Here is a 19,519-nt window from a genome sequence, read left to right as displayed (position 1 = left end):
AACCTGGGGCGTTCGTTCGGTCCGGTGTGCACACGCGAGTAATGCCGAATAGACAAGCTGCCGCGTACAGAACCTACTTTACGCAACATTAACCCGCGACTCGATAATTTATCACCATCCTCCTTGATAAATGTACTTGTTCCGGAACGGGCTCGCTGTTTCGATGGAACGAAGACAACGCGACCGAAGAATATCAATTTCGAAACTTTACGGTCACGCAAAAATTAGTATCGATGATAAAAGTTGATGATAAATCATACTCCACTCCGATACAGTGTAACAAACGACGGTGATAAATTGGGAAGGTCGGAAAATTTTGTATAAAAACTAGCCTACGTTGTGGATCTCCATTAGTCTCGATTTGAGGATTGTACAGTTACTTCTGAAGCTACGGTAATCCGAAAGCTACCCGAAGATGTCTCGCACCGTTATTCTTCTTCTCCTCGTCGTCGTTGCTTACGTTAGCTGTGAGTACTTTGTAGCCAGAAACGTGCAAAATTTGAACGAATAAAACCTTAGATATAAAACAAAGTAAAATACAATTTTGCTCATTTCTGCTATTGGTTATTGTATCGTTCGATAGTTTGGTATCATCGATTTGTTAAATACAAGTTGTTCCATTTTTAAAACGTTGCGTTTCGTTCTCGGGGCATAATTTTTGCTCGAATTAATTATTTTCACGTTTACTCAGTGAGCAACGCATCGTGCCCTGCCAACGAGATAATGAAATCATGTTCGAGCGAATGCGAGCCCAAGTGTGGGCAGAAAACGCAGGTTGACTGTATCGAGGTTAGTGACAGTGTATTTTTATTGAGGTGTAACTTTTAAGAGAAATTCTGAACATGATCGGTAGGGGAAATTCGAACGACGAATTTTTATTTGACTCGTTTTAGATGTGCAAGGGTCCACGGTGTCAATGTAAAAGCGGATACATGAGGAATTCCCACAACAAGTGTGTCCTGCCCAAAAATTGTTAAGTGGAACGATGTCGCCATTGCTTGCTACATTTACTTTTCAGGGGAATTAATATAACTTTTAAGTTGAAGAATAAATTGAATTTAGGCATTTATCCATCCGTTGTAATTTATAATCGCTATTGCTCCCTCCAAAAGTTTCACTTTTCCAACTACTTTTATAATAATAATTTCATTTCGTGTTTATTATTTTGTTAAATACAGGAATATGCAAACAATGCATTTCTTTTTATCTCGAATTTCGGATTCTGATGTCTTAATATTTCAAAGTTCGAAATGACGAAGTATTATTATCATCATCGCGGTTTCTCGTACGGAAAATCGTACCGTGAACGAGCCGTTTAAATCTTATCGTTGGCAGTGTTATTAATGAATCATTTTAACTTATCTAACTGAAAGGCAAACGTGTAGAACCGATAACTCAACGTCTCTTTAAAAAGTGTTTACTTAGGTGTAAATACATTGTTCTCGTAAATTTGGGGAACCACGAAGTATTTGTATATTTGGAATTAATTAACGAAATGCGCTACCCTTATTTCTGTCACCAGCTGTTGGTAGTTATGTAATAAATACTTATTTCTAAAGTTCTTTTTAATACTAGCAAACTTGAGGCAATATCTAATCTTTTTCGATTCAATCGAGCATTTTATCTGCTTCAATAATCGCAGCAATATCGGAGGCGATTGATTAGGTTCTGGTTTGATATTTAATTCCAGGAAAAAAACCGTGGAATCACATTTCGCAAATTTGGATAATAAGTTCGAACCGATACGAGAATAGTATGCCCCTACGGTTAAATTTTTATGATCGATGTATCACGGTGTGAATATCATCTTACAATGTGAATTAAACTGCCAACGAAATATGTGAAGCGTACGATAAAACGGTTGATACATGGAAATACGAAGTATGGTGCGATCGGTTTCGAAATGGGGACTTTAGTCTTGAAGATAAAGCGGATAGAGGTCGTAAAGTCGAGTTGGACACAGATGCATTAAGGGATCATCTCGTAAAGTTGGATCCGCGTTTGCTCGAGCAACGCGGGCAATATTTTTAAGATCTCTAAAACTATCCAAACTTATCCTACATAAAATTTTACGGCTCTTAACGCGTTAACCGCCGCGCCAGTTTTCTCCGTTTAGGGATATCCTCGATTTTTCAAATTGTAGCGCAAATACAAATATTAGACACGCCGCAAGTCTATCTTCTCAAAACGTCCAAGTTTCTTCGAAAGTGGAATTAAAATTCTAGCGAGTGGTAATAATAACGATCAATGTACGAGTAATAAAATCTGTTTAATTCCTTAGAGAAACATAACGCAATTGTGTACAAACTTTCAACAACGAATGCATCGGTACACAACTTTGACAAAAGTATACAACAGTTGTTATTGAATGATAAAGATTATTGAGTTACGCTGGATAGAACATCGGGGTTCTACGGCGCGTAACGATTATGAGTTTATTAATGAATATTCCGTTCTCGATGATGATTTTTCAGTGCTTAACAGTCACGAGTGAGGACACACTTGTTCTCCCTGTTTCTCACGAATCCTGGTTTACATTGACAGCCGATTTCACATCTCTGAAACAAAGAATTCGAGATTAGACGTTTGTTCCCGATACGGTTCGATCGATCAAACGTCCCGACAGGTTTGCGTTAAATTGTTACAAACAAACACTGACCAGTGTGCAAATCGGCGATGCACGTTTCTCGCAAGTGGACACGCACGGCGATCCGCAAGCATTGAATTCTTCGTTAGGTCCGCACTCCTGGGAGGCTGCGTGTTCCTGAGGAAGCGCCACTGCAAACAAATTCACAAATTATAGGAATCCATAAGGTTCACAATTAATTTTCTCGTTCCCCAAAGTCTCGATAAATGATATATAAATATTTTATTTTAATAGTGGAACATGTTTAAAATTAATATCAATGAGTAAACGTTGAACGAAGATTGAATATAATGTTTAAGACGTCTACAAAACAGTCTAAAAAGAGCACTTATATGTCAAATCTGTGTGTAGAATTTTATGGAAATTAATGATTGACGAGGACTTTGAGGAAATATCCGATTACTCACTAGTGTAGGCGACAGCCACGACGACCAAAAAAAGAACTATAGCACGCGACATGGTAGCAGAATGATTTGTATGGAACAAGTGACGATATTTCTCGGCGTTCATCAGCTTTTATACGTATCTGTCTCTAGACCATCGCGCCTTGTTTCGCCTTTGCTTTCTTGAATTTTTACCACTTCCATTTCGTGATTTCGTCTCGCTTATTCACCCGATTAGCGTTGTCTGTAGATTATCTGAGACGATATCTTCAGCTGGTGTAACTTCAACTCTACTTTATGTTATCGTACGTCTTGCGGATAAAGAGTAGCCATTATCCGATACTGCAATCTTTGTATCACTGTTCCTCAAAATTCACCTGCTCGCGGACCCCTCGACTCTTACTTCGCATTGTTTTCATAACAGCAAACAAAATTTCTTAAATCATTCCTTAAAATACCACCAATTTTGTCTGCTTTTAATTTTGTGGAATCGAGTCTTCTGATGGACCTCCACAAACAGAATTGTTACTTTCCAGATATATTTTACAATTTTATGACTGTCGAATTTTTTACAAGGCCAAAATTTTTAATTACAGTAAACAATGATAGTATTGCGAGCAGTTGATGCTAAATTTATTCCAAAGGGTGACGAGTGTAGGAGATGTTTAACAGGTATACACAAAGGCTGAATTTTTCCAAGATTATTCGACGACCTCGTCGAACTCGTTAACACATTTCGCGTATCTAGCGACCTATTTTGCATTCTCCGTTCGTGCTGTACGAGGCCTCCTCTGACGCACGTACGATTTCGTCGAAAACAAAGATCAGAATCCTAACACCCACGAGATATTAAGGTTAGATCGAAAAGCAATTTTTTATATTTAATAACAATACTAGTTCGTTCCCATACGATTTTATCCGATCGCCAATACACGACTGCGTTTCTGATTTCACGTCACGCCTTCGCAATTAATCTCTGTCCATTGTCTTTTTAAAATAATTACGTCAACGGTTTTCGTTATATTTCGAGATGTTTTCACGAACATCGACGGAAAATATCGTTAATTAGTCGAAGTGAAACGAAGTTATGGCGATTTTGTCAGCCGAATTGTTTACCGTGTAATCGCGTTTCCAAAAAGACACAAACATACTGACTTTTTCGAAAGAATTTAAAAATTATTCGTGATTTATCGAGCAAATTGATGATTCGTTTAAAGTTGTTGTAATATTCTGAATGTTTAAACACAAAGCTTTCGTCTTGGATAGTTGAGCGAACGCTAGCAATTATTAATAAAAGTGTCCTTGTGTTCGTTGCTCGGTTGACTTTGCATTGTTTGGATTGCACTAAGATATTCTTGGAAGCGCGAGAGTATTTGCGCAAATAACACCGGACGGGTAGCGATCGGTATTTATTCCTCTAATTGAGATTTCATAATACGCGAATAGTTGGGTCCAAAATTGTGTCAACAGCTTCGAGGGAATCGAGGAACTTTCGAAAAAATGTAAACGGGAGAAATTCTGCACGGATACTTAAAAGAATAAAAATTAGAGTTTGTCTACCGAAAAAATGGCGAACTTACTGCGTTCTGAAAAGAGTCAGAGTTACGATCGAGTTAATCAGATTTCTGAGAATTCCGTTGGTGGCCAACAATATTTTGTCCATCTCCGATGCTTCTAATAATATTTGTTGTTTCCTGCCAGGAAATCAATCAGCTCCATTCGATAATTGGTAAATTCGACGGTGATTCGATCAAATTATCGGGGATCTCGATCTAACCGTTGCTACTCGCGTGGAAATTTTCCCGCGAGTTTCGACGATAGTAAATATTTTTCGAAAAAAAGTCGTTTTACGCGGTTACGTGTATAAGGAATAACCATCGCGCGATAATACCGTCGTCGACTTATATTTGGGACACAACGAGATCCAATCTGACCGTATAGGTCGTGCACTTTGACACGCGGATTCTCTGAAATAAATGTAATTGACCGCGTTTAATTGATGGCACACAGATATAAATATTTACGTGCTGCACAGTGTACAGATGTTTATTTTTATTTTCGTTATACAAACACGCCTCGAAATTATTCTAAAAGTATTGTTTTCTTCGTTCCTTTATGTAGATTCGATCATCGCTCGCGTATAGCTTTGACCGTCTTCTATGCGCGGCGTGTTCATGACTTGCCTCCTGTAAAACAAATTGCAGCGTGTTGTAAATATTCCTTTCGCTTAAAAGATTGGAAAGATTCGAACTACTCACCCTTTTTGGGCTTGCAAGATAGGTAGTGCACACACTTGCCATCGCTGTTTCTCAGGTAACCCGCGTCACACGCGCAACCTTTGGTGCACTATCGACATAAAAGTAGCCAGGATTAATGAATTTTCTACAGTATAATTTAGTCATTATCATTGATATTTAAAATAAAATCTTATTGTTACCTCCGACGCCTTCTTGCAGGGTTTGGGGATGGGGTCGTCGCACGTAAGTTGGCACTCGACGCATTTAGTACGATGCTCGTGGCGGCCACACTTGGGACGTGCTGTATATAATTGTAATTTGTAAAAATTTATTTACTTCATATGATGAGTCAAAATCAAACTCAGTATATGTATAGTTCGAACGATTCGTACTAAATCTTCTTTTATACCTTTGTAGTCTTTCTTTTAACAACACAAATGATCTATCTATATTTTGGAGAGATGCTCCGATTCTTGAATATAATATTATAGAGCTTCGTTATTAACTATTGGAAGTATTTTCCACGGATAGCTGTGTGTCGAGGACAGAGATTATTTTTCGTTCATGTTGGCACACTTACGGGCTTTGGTGGTTGTGGTTGGTTTGGCGGTCGTGGTTGGCTTGGGAGTAGTAGTGGGTTTGGGTGTGGTAGTGGTGGGTTTAGCAGTTGTCGTAGTGGGTTTTGGAGTAGTGGTGGGCGCAGGGGTAGTAGTGGGTTTGGGAGTAGTGGTAGTAGGGGCAGGGGTGGTGGTAGGAGCAGGGGTGGTCGTGGGAGCAGGGGTAGTCGTGGGAGCAGGGGTAGTTGTGGGAGCAGGGGTGGTGGTGGGTTTCGGAGTGGTAGTTGTAGGTTTAGGAGTAGTAGTCTCAGCTGAATCGGAGTCATCATCTTTGGATGCAGCGAGAGCCCTATCGGGTATGTCTGTAAGTATAACATTACATCATACTGAGGGTCGAACTGCTTTTGCTCAAAGATAGAATAATCTTTTACATGACTCAAATTAGTTAGAAGTAATGATGCAAAACAATGATCATTGTATTCTTCTTTATAGTGAAAGTACAAATGTTACATAAATCCCGGAAATCAGAGAAAAGTAATACGTCGTAAAAGTGATGGTTCTTACATGCAACTGTATAAATCAGCGCGATGAAAATTGCCACGGTAATCGGTTTCATTGTGTTCCACTTCTAAATCCTGTTGTTACACTATGTTACACCACGACACTAATGAAAATTTTTTCCCCCGATTCCCCTTTTTATACCGAACGCTTTTGCTTGCTTAAAGAGAGCATAATTCATGTCTGACGTATGCGATCATTGTTTAAACTAACCGACACCTATGTTCGGATTCGTCATTCTATACGATCAATTATGCTTTTTAATATTACAGCTTTAATATTCTTGTTGTTATGGTTCCTCGTGTTCCGTGTCCAAATGATAGTTTATAATATAATTTCCTTTGTTCACAAAAATTTGTTAAATTTCGCTTCACGTATCAGTTGCATTTGAACAGCTGAACATTTTAAATAAATATGTTACGTGTAATTGATCACGATATTTGCTTTGGATGACGCTAGCCGATCGTTTCCGCAGCTTATGCAATTTGCTTCGAGCTCTGGATCGATGATTATTGCTATTTGTTTCATTTATTTCAATTTTACTAAAATAACCCCCCGTTAATAACAGTAATAACAGAGCTTCGATAAAGATTGCCAAGAACACAAAGATTACGAATTGTAATTACTGTAAAGCAATCTATCAACTTAATCTTAAGCAACCATGTTTTCCACGATACAATGTTTTTTAGATTACAAACTTTGTATACAGTCTTAGGAAAAATGATAGTTCATGTATGTTATTTTTAAACAATTAAAATCAATAGAATTTTAGGTAAAAGTGATAACTCACTTAATTTAGAAATTATGTAATAGCTTGTGGGCCTGTTAAACAATTAAGAAGAAGTATATATTAAGAAGCAGTTGTTGATACTGGCCACAGAAATATATCTTCAATGTTTTCACTCTGTATATCAGCTCTAGCAAGATATAGAAGATAAACAATGTAAAAAGATTTAACAGATAAGACTCATTGAGAGCGACTAGTTCTCTTAATAAACAATAAGATACGATTAAAAAAAAAATTAACCTTGAATTATGAAATGAAGATTAATTTTGTGAGAAATGTTTTTAATAGGTTTGAAGGTGTAGAGTCTATAAGAGCCACTACAAAATATTTGTTTGCAATCTATACGAGATGAATCTTCACGATAGTGCATCTACAGTCGTACGTTTATTACAAACATAACCACGACTGCTAATCGAATTAGTGATCCAGTATTAAATTAACGATAATTCGACTAATTAAGAGCATTCTATAAACAATCCACGCGGGTAGCTAGCGATATATAGTACAAAAATAAGTACAAAGTTTGTTATAACTAGGAAAAAGAAATACATTTAATGTATTCGGTGACTTGGAGTAACGTTAACAGTATCTTTAGAACACTGGGTTTAAAAGAAAGTTACAAAATAATGATTATTATACAGGAACTGAACCAGAGTCCCATTATAATTTCTCAAGTTAAAAATTCAGGAAAGAGAACATTGGGAAACAATGGAACAGAAATTACAGTGCAGTTTAAGTTAACAATTGTTTATTTATATTTTCTTACATTTCATTTTGAATCTTGATTCAGCAAAAACAACATCGGACGATAATAGCGAAGAATAGAGAAATAACATCCAGAAAAATTGTTAGAAACATTTTTTCGTGCCTTCGGTGACGGTATTAACAACTTTCAGGAGAGACACACGCTCCCGCGTCGTTTCTCAAGAATCCATCCTTGCACTGACAGCCGATCTTACAGTTCTAAAGAGAAAAATAAAGAAATCGAAGATGAAATGTAAAATTGAAATTGTCAATTTGCCAACGAAAATCTTTTGTGAAAGAAACGCGTTAACCCGTTCGTTTCTAGTATTTTCGAGAGCTCGTAGGTGTTTAGTTTACTTATTTCAGTGCCAAGGTTGCATTTTTTTGTGTAGAATAAAAATGAAATTCCAATACTAACGAATGTGCAGAAATCAATCTTGGGTTGGGCGCACGAAGGTTCACATTGCGATCCACAGCTCTTGAATTCTTCGTTCACACCGCACTGTTGACCGGAAGTACCTTGAAACGAGCCAAAAGTCGCTTTATCCTTCACTGTATTTCCTATTAGGCTAACACTCGACGTCAATGTTCGAGGGCAGATTACAGAATATTCTTCGATTGGAAGAACCACAGTGTATATTTATCACAGTATTTTGCATTGTATTTTTACAATTTATCGATGACTACTTAAAAAATACTAGTCGTAAGCAAACCCAGACCAAAAGGGTTTATACATTTCGGAGCAGTTCGCAGCAGATTATTATTTTATCTCGACTTATCATTTCTATCTAATAATTTCTGTATTATTGAGTTCCTCGTGAAAGTATATTCTTTATAATCTATCCTCGAGCTACCAGAGTCCTGACTATCAGTTTTAGAGGGGGTCTTTTACTTACTAGCAGAGAATACTGCCAGGGCGACGAGTAGAACAAGAACGATTCGAGACATTGCAGGTCTATTTCCTGAGAAGCTTACGATTGACACTAAAACTTGTAGAAACTACTCGGCTTTATATAGTGGTGTTACGAAACACTGTCCAACATATCCTACATCTTGCCTCTTCTTCTCATTGATCTTTGTCTTTTGCCATGTCTCTCCTTCTAGCTTTATCTCGTTCCCCTTCCCACCCTCACGATACGAACGAGGAAGTTACTCGGACGTTTCTGTTCAACAATCCCCGTTCATTTCGTCGTCGACCTTCTTGAACGATCTGTGCTTTCGCTTTGGTTCTTCGACTACTCTCCTAGTTAGTCTTACGTTGACGATCACGAAACGTTTGTAGGAAAAAATGTAAGCGTAAAAGTTAGAAAATTATCTATGATTTTTCATTCGGTTGAAAACTTAAATTCTTGGCACACGCGTTGCTCTCTGCAAAGATCCTTCGATTGCATTTTTTTTGGACTTGGTTCACATTTCTAACAACGAACAGTGTTCTAATTTTACTCGTTAGATTTTGTATCGAGAAAAGCGTTTGTTTCTGCCGGAGGTGCGTGGATAGGAGAGTTTCGAATAAAAATACACATGCTTAAGCGACATTTGGCATTTTAATTTTAAGGGAGCAGTCGAATAAACACTGTCACTATGCAGGAATGTTTAAATTCGCCACGAGTTTTGATCGATCGTAAACTTCCACTTGACATAAATGTCCATGTTCGTCAGTCATCGCTGGGCAGTCTTCGGTAGAATGGTGTCAACAATCCTGAGGTAGTACGCATTCAGTACCTTTAGCCATGTAGCCCGGTTTACACTGACATCCAATGATACATTGCTGGAGAATGAAAATATATACGATAATATGTTAACGGTTTCTGCTTCTTACATTTCTTTGCAATAACTTTATTAAGTGTATACTTTTAAGCAACGATAGGAAAATAGTATTTCTAGAAATAAACATACCAAAGTACATATGCGATCCTTAGGAAGTCCGCAAGTGGGTGGACACGCCGATCCGCACGAATTAAATTCTTCGTTCGGTCCACATTCTACGAACGAAGGAATATTACTATAAACGTGATCATTTTCGAACGATCGAAAGACCCAAAAATTGTGTAGAAACGATCTTACCCTGGGAGGACACTATCGTAAACACGACTAATAGAATCAAAGCTTTTCGTAACATGTTGTTTTGCAATGTCGATGTCCGAATACAGAATCTATGAGTCTATCCTGCCGATCAGCCTTTTATACGTTTCCTCACAAACACGTTATCTGCGTCTCAGCGGCGCCATTTTCAGAAAATTGCGTGTATATATTATAATGGTTATCTAAGCGCAATAATAATTATAGTTGGAAAAACGTATCTATCAATGCACAAATACTTCTGGTCAATGTCATCGGGTTAAACTATGCAAACGCACGAACGTTACGAAAGCGTCTGATAAAAGGACTCGCGGTTTAAGCGGAACAATTTTGTCGTTGTAATAAACGCAAGCATAACGTGTCGCGAGTGAAAATATTGCTTCGAGAAGCGTGTGTAGAAGAAAAATGTAAGCGTCAAAGTTATAAAATCATTTACGAGTTTTCCTTCTTCTGAAAAATTAGATTTTTCGCGCTCGTGTGGTTTTTTGCAAAGGTTTCTCGATTGCTTTTAGGAGACGGATTCATATTCGATATATCGAAAAATTTGAAGCATCGTCGATGAATACAACATACTGTTTGTAGGGTCGATCTGCAATTATTCAAGTGTCATTTCTTTGAACTTGAAATGTCTAATAACGAGTAGTGTTCTAATTCTCGTTTGATTTTGTACCGAGAAAAGCGTTCGTTTTTGTGGAGGTGCGTGGATAGGACAGTTTCGAATGGTGTTGAATAAAAATATACGCATTTAAGCCACAATTATTAATTTAATTTTTAATAAGCAATCGGATAAACAATGCCACCATGCAGGTATGTTTAAAATTGGCCACGAGTCTTGATCGATCGTAAACTTTTATTTGGCTCCAATGTCCAAGTTCGTCAGCCATTGCTGGCCAGTCTTCGGTAGAATGGTGTCAACAGTCCTTAGGCTGAACGCAATCATTACCTTTTTTCTTGTAGCCGGATTGACACTGACATCCAACGACACATTGCTGGAGAACGAAAATATACATTCCTGCTTATAACATTTCTTTACAATAACTTTATTAAATGTATACTTTTAAGCAATGTTGAGAGTTAACGATAGAAAAATAGCATTTTTGGAAATAAACATACCTTAGTACACATGCGTACGTCATCAAGTCCGCAAGTGGGTGGACACGCCGATCCGCACGAATTAAATTCTTTGTTCGGTCCGCATTCTACGAATGAAAGAATATTACTATAAACGTGATCATTTTCGAACGATCGAAAGACCCAAAAATTGTGTAGAAACGATCTTACCCTGGGAGAACACTATCGTGAACACCACTAATAGTATGAACGCTTGTCGTAACATGTTATCTTACAATGTCGAAGTTCGAGTACGGAAACTATGGGTCTATTTTGCCGATCAGCATTTTATACGTTTCCTCGTGAATATGTTATCTGTGTCTCAGTCACGCCATTTAAAAAAAATTGCATGTATATATTAAAATGTTTATTGAAGGTCAATAATAATTATAGTTAATTATACGCAACGTGTCGCGAGTGAAAATATTGTTTTCCATATTTATACTTTTTATAAAGGAAACGTAAATGAAAATATCTGTGATTCGTAAAATTCAGGCTGTACGGATACGATGCGACAGAGAAGCTGCCGAAACAAGCGTTTTCCTTTCGAGTAGGCACGGTCTCGTCGACGCAGCGATTCCCTTCGTATCGACCCGTCAATCGTGAGACATTGTGCAAGCCTCGACAATTAGCGACCTTCGCGATAGAACGCGCGAACAGGGCCGGGGGTTAATTTCGGCCGATTGAATCGGGGAAACTTCGCCGCTGGATCGCTTTGTCGGCGCCGAGCCAACGATCGATCCCGTCGACTCTCGAATTCGCGTTTACTTTTACCTTAAACGGTGTTTCGCAGTCGGTGGGAGACAACGACCGACCGAAACCCCCGTCGGAACCCTCTTCCTCTGCGCTTCCCTATTCTCTCGGTTCCTCTTTTTTTACCTTTTTATTTAGCCAGACCGTAGTCGACAATTGAATATCCGACAGTCGAAAATGCTATTTATTATTGAGCACTCAGAACCAACTTCCTCCATTACGTCTCCTTTCATCCTCCCCTTCCCCGTCGCGGATGATTCGTCTCGACGGCGGTCGAGTGCCCTCCCGGAAAATTTATCATTTCACCGAGCGTTCCTCCTCGATCGCGTTCCTCTCGATCCGTCTCCCTGGAAACGTCGGATTTCTTCGTTACTCGTCGAATCGCAAATTGATAGACACTCGTGCGTCTGGCTCTGCAACTTTCCCTCGAAGCTCGCAAACGTCCCAACCAACAAGTTAGTACAGCAATGATTCTTTAAGTGAACGCGTGATTCGAAAATTGAACGTTTCTATCCCTTACAATTGAGGAGATCCCTCTCGGAGGTGTCGAATTTCACCGCTGTACGAAAGATGAAAATTTGCTCTAGTAACTTTTTTTACGGTTAACGAAGGTGGAAATAATCAAAGTCTTGTATTATTTATTCGTGGAAGTCCTTCCCTTCGCTGTTGGCCGAGGAAAAAGCAATGTACGCCGTTTTTTTTTGGAAAATTGATGCTGGCAGTGGGAGCGTAATCCTTCGACGTTGTCTCGACCAAGCTATTCGGGCGTCTGAATGACTTCGTAGTCGGGCTGTTTCCTCGTCGACGACTACCAGCAGCCACTGACAGTGGAAAACTCGATTGCAAGCCCTCGAGAGACCCTGTTCGCCTCCCGTTTCCCTTCTTCCGTCCTTGCCAGAGCCCTCCTCTACTCCAGTTTTCACCCCTCTGCAACGTCGCGTTACAGGAGACGGCCGTGGCTCCTTTGTGTCGATGAAGGGCCACGATTTCACCCCGTCCCGCTGGAACGTTCGTTCTGACACACTGACCCGATATTAACGCGTCCAATCAGCCCCCGCCCGACTTCTGACAATGTCAAACGTTTTCAATTTTCGAGGAAACACTTCCTCGCGACGAATTTTCATTTCCAGGGACGAGGAAATATTACGTCGTCGTTTACTTGTCCATTTGCGTAGTAAGGTAAACAATAATTTCCATTTACCCTTGTACGATAAATTCAATGATTTTTTAGTAATGACCTTTGATAGTCTATTCCGAGTTGATTACGGAGTAACAAGCACCGCGATTACGAACAACATCAATTTTCCACTTTTCGCGATACCTTGTATTTTTCTTAGGCTACCGTATCTTCATGGACATCGCGGTCTAATGCCGTTTATTAAGCTAATGTGCTCGTTAGCTATTTAAAAAGTTTTCTACGACGCGGAACAGGATATTATACAAATATTTTTTATTAAGCTATTAAAGTTCCACATTTACTCCGATGTAGTTTCTGAAGTCAGATTTGGATAGCCAGAGACCTTCTATTTAACTGAAATTCGATCAGAGAACGCGTATTGACATTAGTTCGAGTGCAGTGTTACAAGATAACTTAACGAGGCTATCTCGTTGGCCGGAAGATTACACGTGCATTGGAGCATCAGAGAATCCTCAATTAGAAGGAAATCTAATCCGGTTATTGTTATTTGGAACAGTAAACTGCACTTTGATTCTAAATTTAAATTCCTAGAGAATTGCAGCAAGTTCTCTGGCGTAGAAAGTCTCGGAAATGAATCGTCGATTCCATTTTTGATACAGCTTGTGGTGTTCTAGACTTAAGATATGAATATAAATTTTAATTCGTCGATGTAAAATGACTTTTAGTCTCTTCCATAGTCAACTCACATGAATTTACGCAAAACTACAGCTGTTTGCCTATTAATACTAATTCAGTGAATAGTTTTCCAACTGACCGCCGTCCATAAGAAGAGGATGCTAAAAACACCTCCGAATTTTTCGCTCACGTATGGCAATTGTTCGAACTGATGTACAAAAAGACAAAAATTAACGAGGTACACTCTTCCAAAGAGGAACAAAATGTTAAAAAGATCATGCATCAAATTGTAAGGGAATCCTCGTAAGAAGGCTTTAATCTTCGTAATGGTTTTAATGGGTCGATGATCAACAATGACTAGCTTATGGTCACTGGTGGTCAACAGTGAGGTTAACATCAAGGTCAGCGGTCCAGTGAAGATCCAGAAATGGTCAAGAGGTGAGACCAATCGAAATAATTCCTTTGTAGACAAGACAGGCTTTACTGTTAACTTTAACTTGGGCTCTGACTGGTCTCCCCACCCTTCCATCATCTTAGACAGATAAGCAGGGTCACGGCGAAGAATTCTTCAGTCTCGTCGCGAATTCGGGAGTGTACAAGTGGCCAGAAGAGAACCGGGGACCGCTGCTGACCACTACTGGCCAGCGCTGACCATGGCTGACCACTACTGACCAATACTGACCAATACTGACCACTACTGACCAGTGCTGACTCGCGTTCCTGCCACTACTGACCACTGCTGACCACTACTGACCAGTGCCGGACGGTGATGACTACGGTAAGAACTGTTTAAAAATTCTCTCCCCTCCTTTATTCTATCGTTTGATACCAATTTCGCTTCACTGAACTGATTTTGCCTTGGTTGTCTAACTGACGTTGCTATAATATGAATATTTTCTTACTTTACAGCTGACCCACTGGTAACTACCCTATGTACTGACAACAAGTAGTAAGTCCACTCCACTTATTTATATTTTATTATTTTTATTTGTTTGTTTGATGTGAATTCAACTTCATTTATCTATCTGATTTTATTTGGTTACTATGAATGTTCCTTTTCCGTGTTTCCACTTTTACATTGTTCTTCGAATTTATGTGATTGCTTCGATATGTATAATATTGCAGGATATATTAATGTAACATTGTTTTCAATCGTATACTATATTTGTTTCTATACAATATCATGAATTTTTATTTTTAAGCTAGGTGATAGGTCATTTTTAAGTGTTTAAAAACCTCCTTTTTAACCCCTTAGCTTAATGATGTTTCAGAGACATGATGAGTTTACCGGGCCAAACATGAACAAGACGTCTCAGAGAAGTGATAAGTCTACCGGGCCAAACCTTGATGACGCTTTTGGCACGCACAGTTGGAAATCAAATCGTAAGGCAAAGGGGTATAACAACTGGTTGTATACGTGCTTTCTTTGGCAAGTGTAGTTAGTATCTTTTGCTTAAAATTATAATCTTCTTGCACACCGCGATTTTTAAGATGACAAATGTCATAGTAGATTCATTTTTAATTTGACACTAATTTTAAAATGAATATATAATGAGTACATATACATATATGAATAGTTCACTTTCTCTCGTCCGCTCGTTCTCTGGTTCTCGCTTTCCGAGATTATGTCTCGACCGAAAGGACCGGAGAGTTTTGCTCGATCACCTCTGTTTGATAGAATGAAACATGTGACACCTGTGTATTAGGTGTGATAGCTCTTACCGCTTCAACCCCGGTGCAGCTTGGTTCAGCTTAAGTGGGGCCTCACCGAGCGCATATATTCTCCTCTTTATACGGAAAAGAGAATGACCTCCGGTGAGAGTTCTTGACTCATATCCGTTCTCGAGTACTAAGCGGGTCCTGTTGTGATCATGTGTCCTCCAGGACCCGGCGGTTGTACGTAGAGAGGCCCGATAGACGTGGGTCAGGGGCGCGACTTGCTTTTCTGATAATCAAGGCCGGGGGGGATCAATCTGATACCCACACTCACTGCACGCTTATGAGCACGTGTCGCGTCGCGTTTTATTTAAGCGTGCGATGTTTTTACACGCCGCAATATTTAATATGACAAATATCGTAATATCGATCGAAAGTAGAGTCATGATTTTAATATCTTTTATAATACTTATAATTATATTAATTTTAGAATGAGTGTCAAATTAGTAGCTTCCGATTGTTCTTTACATTCTTCAATAATTAAATTCACTTTCATAATTCAGTTGACGACTTTGGGTATCTTCGATATCGAACATACCCAATGTCTTTCTTTACTTATTAAAATATATCATTAGATTGACGTGCAAGAAGATATTTCGCGACGAATACATTTTAGAGTCAAAGTAACCTCGTATATTATGTACTATTTTTACTTTCTCACTGCACTTGCCTGTAGTTGTAGTATTTGTAGTTTTACTTGTTTTGTTTTGTTTGTTCTTTTACGAATCTATTAAACAAGTTTCTGTTACAGAGCATATTCCTATGGAAGTTTCAGGTTTATAGAGGTAAAAATTAAGAATTGATACAATTTTGTTTGATATTGCTTTGTTTGTGTTTCAGGAAATCATCGTGGGATAAATAGAAGATAGAAGAAAGAAGAATGTATTTCATGTATTTTGTTTCAGATTGCTTAGTTTATGTTTTAATAATTTAGATTTATAGTTAGGTAGAATGTAACAGTATGTTTCAGGAAATCTTCGTCGAAGGATCAACAAGGAAGAATATATTTTCGATGTATTTTGTTAGATGATTAGATAGGTAGGATGAAAATGAATTTAGATTTATAGTTAAGCAGGAGTCTATTTCTCTGTTTTGTTGATGAGAATTTAAAGGCAAATTCTTTCTCAAAAAACTCTTTCGTTGGTTGTTTCCTTCGTTGCTTGCACTTTCGTTTATTGCTTTTTCGACGAACGATCGCTGGTCACAAAAGATCTTTACTAATGGAGGGTGGTTGGGAATCGGTTAGGGCGGGTCTCCATTCGCAGCAACCTCCACGTGGTGAGACCTGGGTAATATTATTTAGCGTTTAATTAATAATCGTATCACTTTTAGTTGGGTAATGCAATTATTAATTAAAAACTAAATAATATTAGCAAATTGGCTGCGATCCGCCTTGCATAGGTCATCATAAATATAGAGCTTCTTCGCTAGGCTAGTTTTTTGAAAGTAATTTTTAGAATTTTGAAAGATCTACTCGTATACCTCGGCTGTGGTAATACATAATCGTTTACAAAGTCACTACTATTTATATAGGCGGTATCAAACAAGGCGATTAAAAAATCAATAGCAAATCATTACTTTTTTGAGCAGAGGTCTCGTTAAACTTCTAATACTAATTAACTCAGTCTTCGTAGAATTTGATCGTTATATACGCGGTGAATGCATCTTTCCGAATGATAGATTAGAGTAAACAGTGACACGTGCCAAACGGAATTCCCCGCTACCATTCGAATGGCGGGGAACAGTATTCGTAACAAAATTTCCGCAGGCCTTCTCGCATTTGCGTTTCCAAGTATCGCTGATGTGCGTGGACAGTATTGTTTTAACAGCCTGCAATAGTATTCAAATGTCCTTCTGGTGTATTTCATAAGTCGACAGCCGTGCAAGTTAGACGATTTTGGGGATATCCCGAAAGCCAGACGAAACAGGTTTGACAGCCATTTTTAATTATCCCATCCTCGTTCTTTCGACCAGGAAATACTGTTAATATCCAACTGGTGACGCCCCATCAATTTGACGTATCTCGAATCAGAGATCTATTTCCATACTGACGGCGAACAAACAGCGAATACGAATATTCGTGTTCTAAAATCATTTTTGAATCGATTAATTTTCTAACTGGGCCATTTTCTATTCTTCGATTAAGTGAAAAGTTTGGTCGTTTGACATTTTCATATTTGCTCGACGGAACATGACTTTATACGAATGTGTTCGTTCGTGATGCTCGCTTGACCGTACCTTTTGATAAATTGTTCACCAAACGAATAACAAAGCAAAAAGATGACGCAAAAGAGACCAGGGCCGCGAGATGATCTCAAATCACAGAACGCTGCACGCAAGGTCTTGTCGATTGAATCCAATAACTTAATGTCGTTGGGAATAATTAGATTTATTGCTAAAGGAAGGTTGCCATTGTGATTTATTTGCTCATTGCATTCTTTGCAACTTTCGATCGAACCATGAAGAACGTTAGCAAAATATTAACAGGGTTGGTTTGTAATTTTTTTTTATCATTATTTAACAGTTTCGACCTCGAAGGAAATGTTATCTTATTTGAAATGTTATCATATTTGAACATGTTTTCGAATTCGGTACCATACATTGTTTGCTATAATTAACGGAAAGAGTCACGTGAGTTTCACATCGCGAACATATGATTTGCGATGCAGTTATACAGTTGTGTAACACGATGTTTTGAAAATGAAAATAATTTTCCACGACGGCGCATGATCGACGAGTTGCACTAGTTGCCAATGTAAGAAAGGAGGAAAAGAGGAAAAAGGGGAGTCACACTAATACGTAATAGCCTTGAATACTACCAGGCAGTATTTATCAACCGATCTATTGCGGAAAAACCGTTTATGCGACGTATATAAAACTGTTATTGTGGCGCTTACATGGCAGTTCAAGTGCAAACAAGGCCATCAAACGTTCTGTCAAAATGCTGCGAATTATTTTCACGTTGTTCCTCGCTATGGCGATATTTTCCTCAAGTAGGTATTCCCGTGAACGATCGATCGTTCGAGTGAATCGGTTATTGTGATCTTTTCTCGTGAAACAGGAGGTTCGAATCTGTAATAGTGCGCTGAAATTCGATGTGTTTTAGGTACGTTCGGTCATGAGCTTGTCTGCAACAGACCGAACGAGGAGTACCAATGTGGATCTGCGTGCCAAACCACTTGCCAGAACCTGGGTCAACCGTGTCCCATCGTTAACATCGTGAGTCTAACGAAAGAATTTCTTTAATCTCGAGTATGACGCGACTTTTCGTCGAATTTCTGTTCGCAGAGATGCAACGATGCCTGTTATTGCAAAGAGGGCTACGCCAGGGACTGCAATGGAAATTGCATCCCCATAAAAATGTGTTCCAACAAAAGTTGTAATGTATGGTCACGGTCTCGGCTCTTCTCAATGCATTAGTAATCGATCTCCATGAACATATAGCACTAACATAATCGTATTGTAAATGTAACCCCGACCTCTATCGCTGGAAATACAGATAACGCCCGTGCATGAAGCTCGCGTTGCGTTAATCAACGATACAAGTTCGCTGAACACGCGTTTCGATCGATCCGCGATCGACGCGTTATTACGCAAATAAAATAAAATTACTGCAATATTTAACAAATATTTGGTTTCTGTTTTCTCGACTCGTTATCGCATTAGGTGTTAAAATATGCGTACCAGTTTTCACACGGGCAACTAAAGTCAGATTTGAATCATTTGTTTTCGAGATTCGTGGGATCGATCCGGTCGTTGTCCGGCTGCTGACGAGCCAGACTACGCTGTACGGAATCGACGAGCCGAACAATCGGCAAGTCAAACAATTTGACCGGCCGCAGAAGTGGCGTTCCAATATTTGGACCCGTAATGTAATCCACATCGAAGTCGAAAGTGCTGAGGCCTCCATCGTTCGTCCGTTTCCCGGTTTCCTTTCCCCCGGCCTCACGGAACGTTCCGAGATTACGATGAACTTCTCCCGTGGAGAAAAAAGTTTTCTGATAAGGTCATCGCCGATAAAAGTTTATCGCATCGCGACACGCTCTTGTTCTTGGCCGTTTCGATTCCTGCACGGACGCTTCGCGAACAGATACGTCGATGACGATCGTTTTTCGATTCGACTTTCAGGGATGAA

General features: G+C 39.0%; 5 protein-coding genes across 5 annotated transcripts; 2 read left to right on the top strand and 3 right to left on the bottom strand.

The window, feature by feature from the left end:
* The first annotated feature begins 312 nt into the window (after positions 1-312).
* Positions 313-1,069, top strand: LOC122405260 (chymotrypsin inhibitor-like). Its single transcript, XM_043409861.1, has 3 exons — positions 313-467; positions 692-789; positions 894-1,069. The coding sequence occupies exons 1-3, from the start codon at positions 416-418 to the stop codon at positions 975-977; spliced, it is 234 nt and encodes a 77-aa protein (XP_043265796.1). The 5' UTR covers positions 313-415; the 3' UTR covers positions 978-1,069.
* Positions 1,070-2,257: 1,188 nt separating this feature from the next.
* On the bottom strand, positions 2,258-3,155 carry LOC122405259 (chymotrypsin inhibitor-like). The gene is made up of 3 exons (XM_043409860.1): positions 3,055-3,155; positions 2,660-2,778; positions 2,258-2,558 (listed from the first exon to the last, which is right to left on the bottom strand). The coding sequence occupies exons 1-3, from the start codon at positions 3,104-3,106 to the stop codon at positions 2,478-2,480; spliced, it is 252 nt and encodes an 83-aa protein (XP_043265795.1). The 5' UTR covers positions 3,107-3,155; the 3' UTR covers positions 2,258-2,477.
* Positions 3,156-5,060: 1,905 nt separating this feature from the next.
* LOC122405335 (soluble scavenger receptor cysteine-rich domain-containing protein SSC5D-like) lies at positions 5,061-6,491 on the bottom strand. The gene is made up of 5 exons (XM_043410004.1): positions 6,389-6,491; positions 5,848-6,186; positions 5,468-5,568; positions 5,289-5,376; positions 5,061-5,216 (listed from the first exon to the last, which is right to left on the bottom strand). Exons 1-5 carry the CDS (start codon positions 6,438-6,440, stop codon positions 5,203-5,205), a joined length of 594 nt encoding a protein of 197 aa, XP_043265939.1. The 5' UTR covers positions 6,441-6,491; the 3' UTR covers positions 5,061-5,202.
* A 1,409-nt stretch (positions 6,492-7,900) lies between these two features.
* LOC122405185 (chymotrypsin inhibitor-like) lies at positions 7,901-8,959 on the bottom strand. Its single transcript, XM_043409727.1, has 3 exons — positions 8,810-8,959; positions 8,332-8,432; positions 7,901-8,132 (listed from the first exon to the last, which is right to left on the bottom strand). The coding sequence occupies exons 1-3, from the start codon at positions 8,859-8,861 to the stop codon at positions 8,052-8,054; spliced, it is 234 nt and encodes a 77-aa protein (XP_043265662.1). The 5' UTR covers positions 8,862-8,959; the 3' UTR covers positions 7,901-8,051.
* An 8,796-nt stretch (positions 8,960-17,755) lies between these two features.
* LOC122405156 (inducible metalloproteinase inhibitor protein-like) lies at positions 17,756-19,012 on the top strand. Its single transcript, XM_043409693.1, has 3 exons — positions 17,756-18,377; positions 18,491-18,603; positions 18,673-19,012. Exons 1-3 carry the CDS (start codon positions 18,326-18,328, stop codon positions 18,802-18,804), a joined length of 297 nt encoding a protein of 98 aa, XP_043265628.1. The 5' UTR covers positions 17,756-18,325; the 3' UTR covers positions 18,805-19,012.
* The last annotated feature ends 507 nt before the right edge of the window (positions 19,013-19,519 follow it).

This window comes from Colletes gigas, unplaced genomic scaffold (assembly GCF_013123115.1).
Source record: "Colletes gigas isolate AHSC1104 unplaced genomic scaffold, ASM1312311v1 Colletes_gigas_Sc00004, whole genome shotgun sequence".
In the NCBI taxonomy this organism is placed as follows: domain Eukaryota; kingdom Metazoa; phylum Arthropoda; class Insecta; order Hymenoptera; family Colletidae; genus Colletes; species Colletes gigas.
This window is presented reverse-complemented; position numbering and strand designations above follow the sequence as displayed.

Coding starts and splice junctions, on each gene's coding strand:
- LOC122405260 (XM_043409861.1), top strand. CDS start 416: ATGTCTCGCACCGTTATTCTTCTTCTCCTCGTCGTCGTTGCTTACGTT. Junction 468..691: donor CGTCGTTGCTTACGTTAGCT/GTGAGTACTTTG, acceptor ACGTTTACTCAG/TGAGCAACGCATCGTGCCCT. Junction 790..893: donor CGCAGGTTGACTGTATCGAG/GTTAGTGACAGT, acceptor GACTCGTTTTAG/ATGTGCAAGGGTCCACGGTG.
- LOC122405259 (XM_043409860.1), bottom strand. CDS start 3,106: ATGTCGCGTGCTATAGTTCTTTTTTTGGTCGTCGTGGCTGTCGCCTAC. Junction 2,779..3,054: donor CGTGGCTGTCGCCTACACTA/GTGAGTAATCGG, acceptor ATTTGTTTGCAG/TGGCGCTTCCTCAGGAACAC. Junction 2,559..2,659: donor CATCGCCGATTTGCACACTG/GTCAGTGTTTGT, acceptor TCTTTGTTTCAG/AGATGTGAAATCGGCTGTCA.
- LOC122405335 (XM_043410004.1), bottom strand. CDS start 6,440: ATGAAACCGATTACCGTGGCAATTTTCATCGCGCTGATTTATACAGTT. Junction 6,187..6,388: donor GCTGATTTATACAGTTGCAT/GTAAGAACCATC, acceptor TTATACTTACAG/ACATACCCGATAGGGCTCTC. Junction 5,377..5,467: donor CCTGCAAGAAGGCGTCGGAG/GTAACAATAAGA, acceptor TTATGTCGATAG/TGCACCAAAGGTTGCGCGTG.
- LOC122405185 (XM_043409727.1), bottom strand. CDS start 8,861: ATGTCTCGAATCGTTCTTGTTCTACTCGTCGCCCTGGCAGTATTCTCT. Junction 8,433..8,809: donor CCTGGCAGTATTCTCTGCTA/GTAAGTAAAAGA, acceptor GCTCGTTTCAAG/GTACTTCCGGTCAACAGTGC. Junction 8,133..8,331: donor AGATTGATTTCTGCACATTC/GTTAGTATTGGA, acceptor TTTTCTCTTTAG/AACTGTAAGATCGGCTGTCA.
- LOC122405156 (XM_043409693.1), top strand. CDS start 18,326: ATGCTGCGAATTATTTTCACGTTGTTCCTCGCTATGGCGATATTTTCC. Junction 18,378..18,490: donor TATGGCGATATTTTCCTCAA/GTAGGTATTCCC, acceptor GATGTGTTTTAG/GTACGTTCGGTCATGAGCTT. Junction 18,604..18,672: donor CGTGTCCCATCGTTAACATC/GTGAGTCTAACG, acceptor TTCTGTTCGCAG/AGATGCAACGATGCCTGTTA.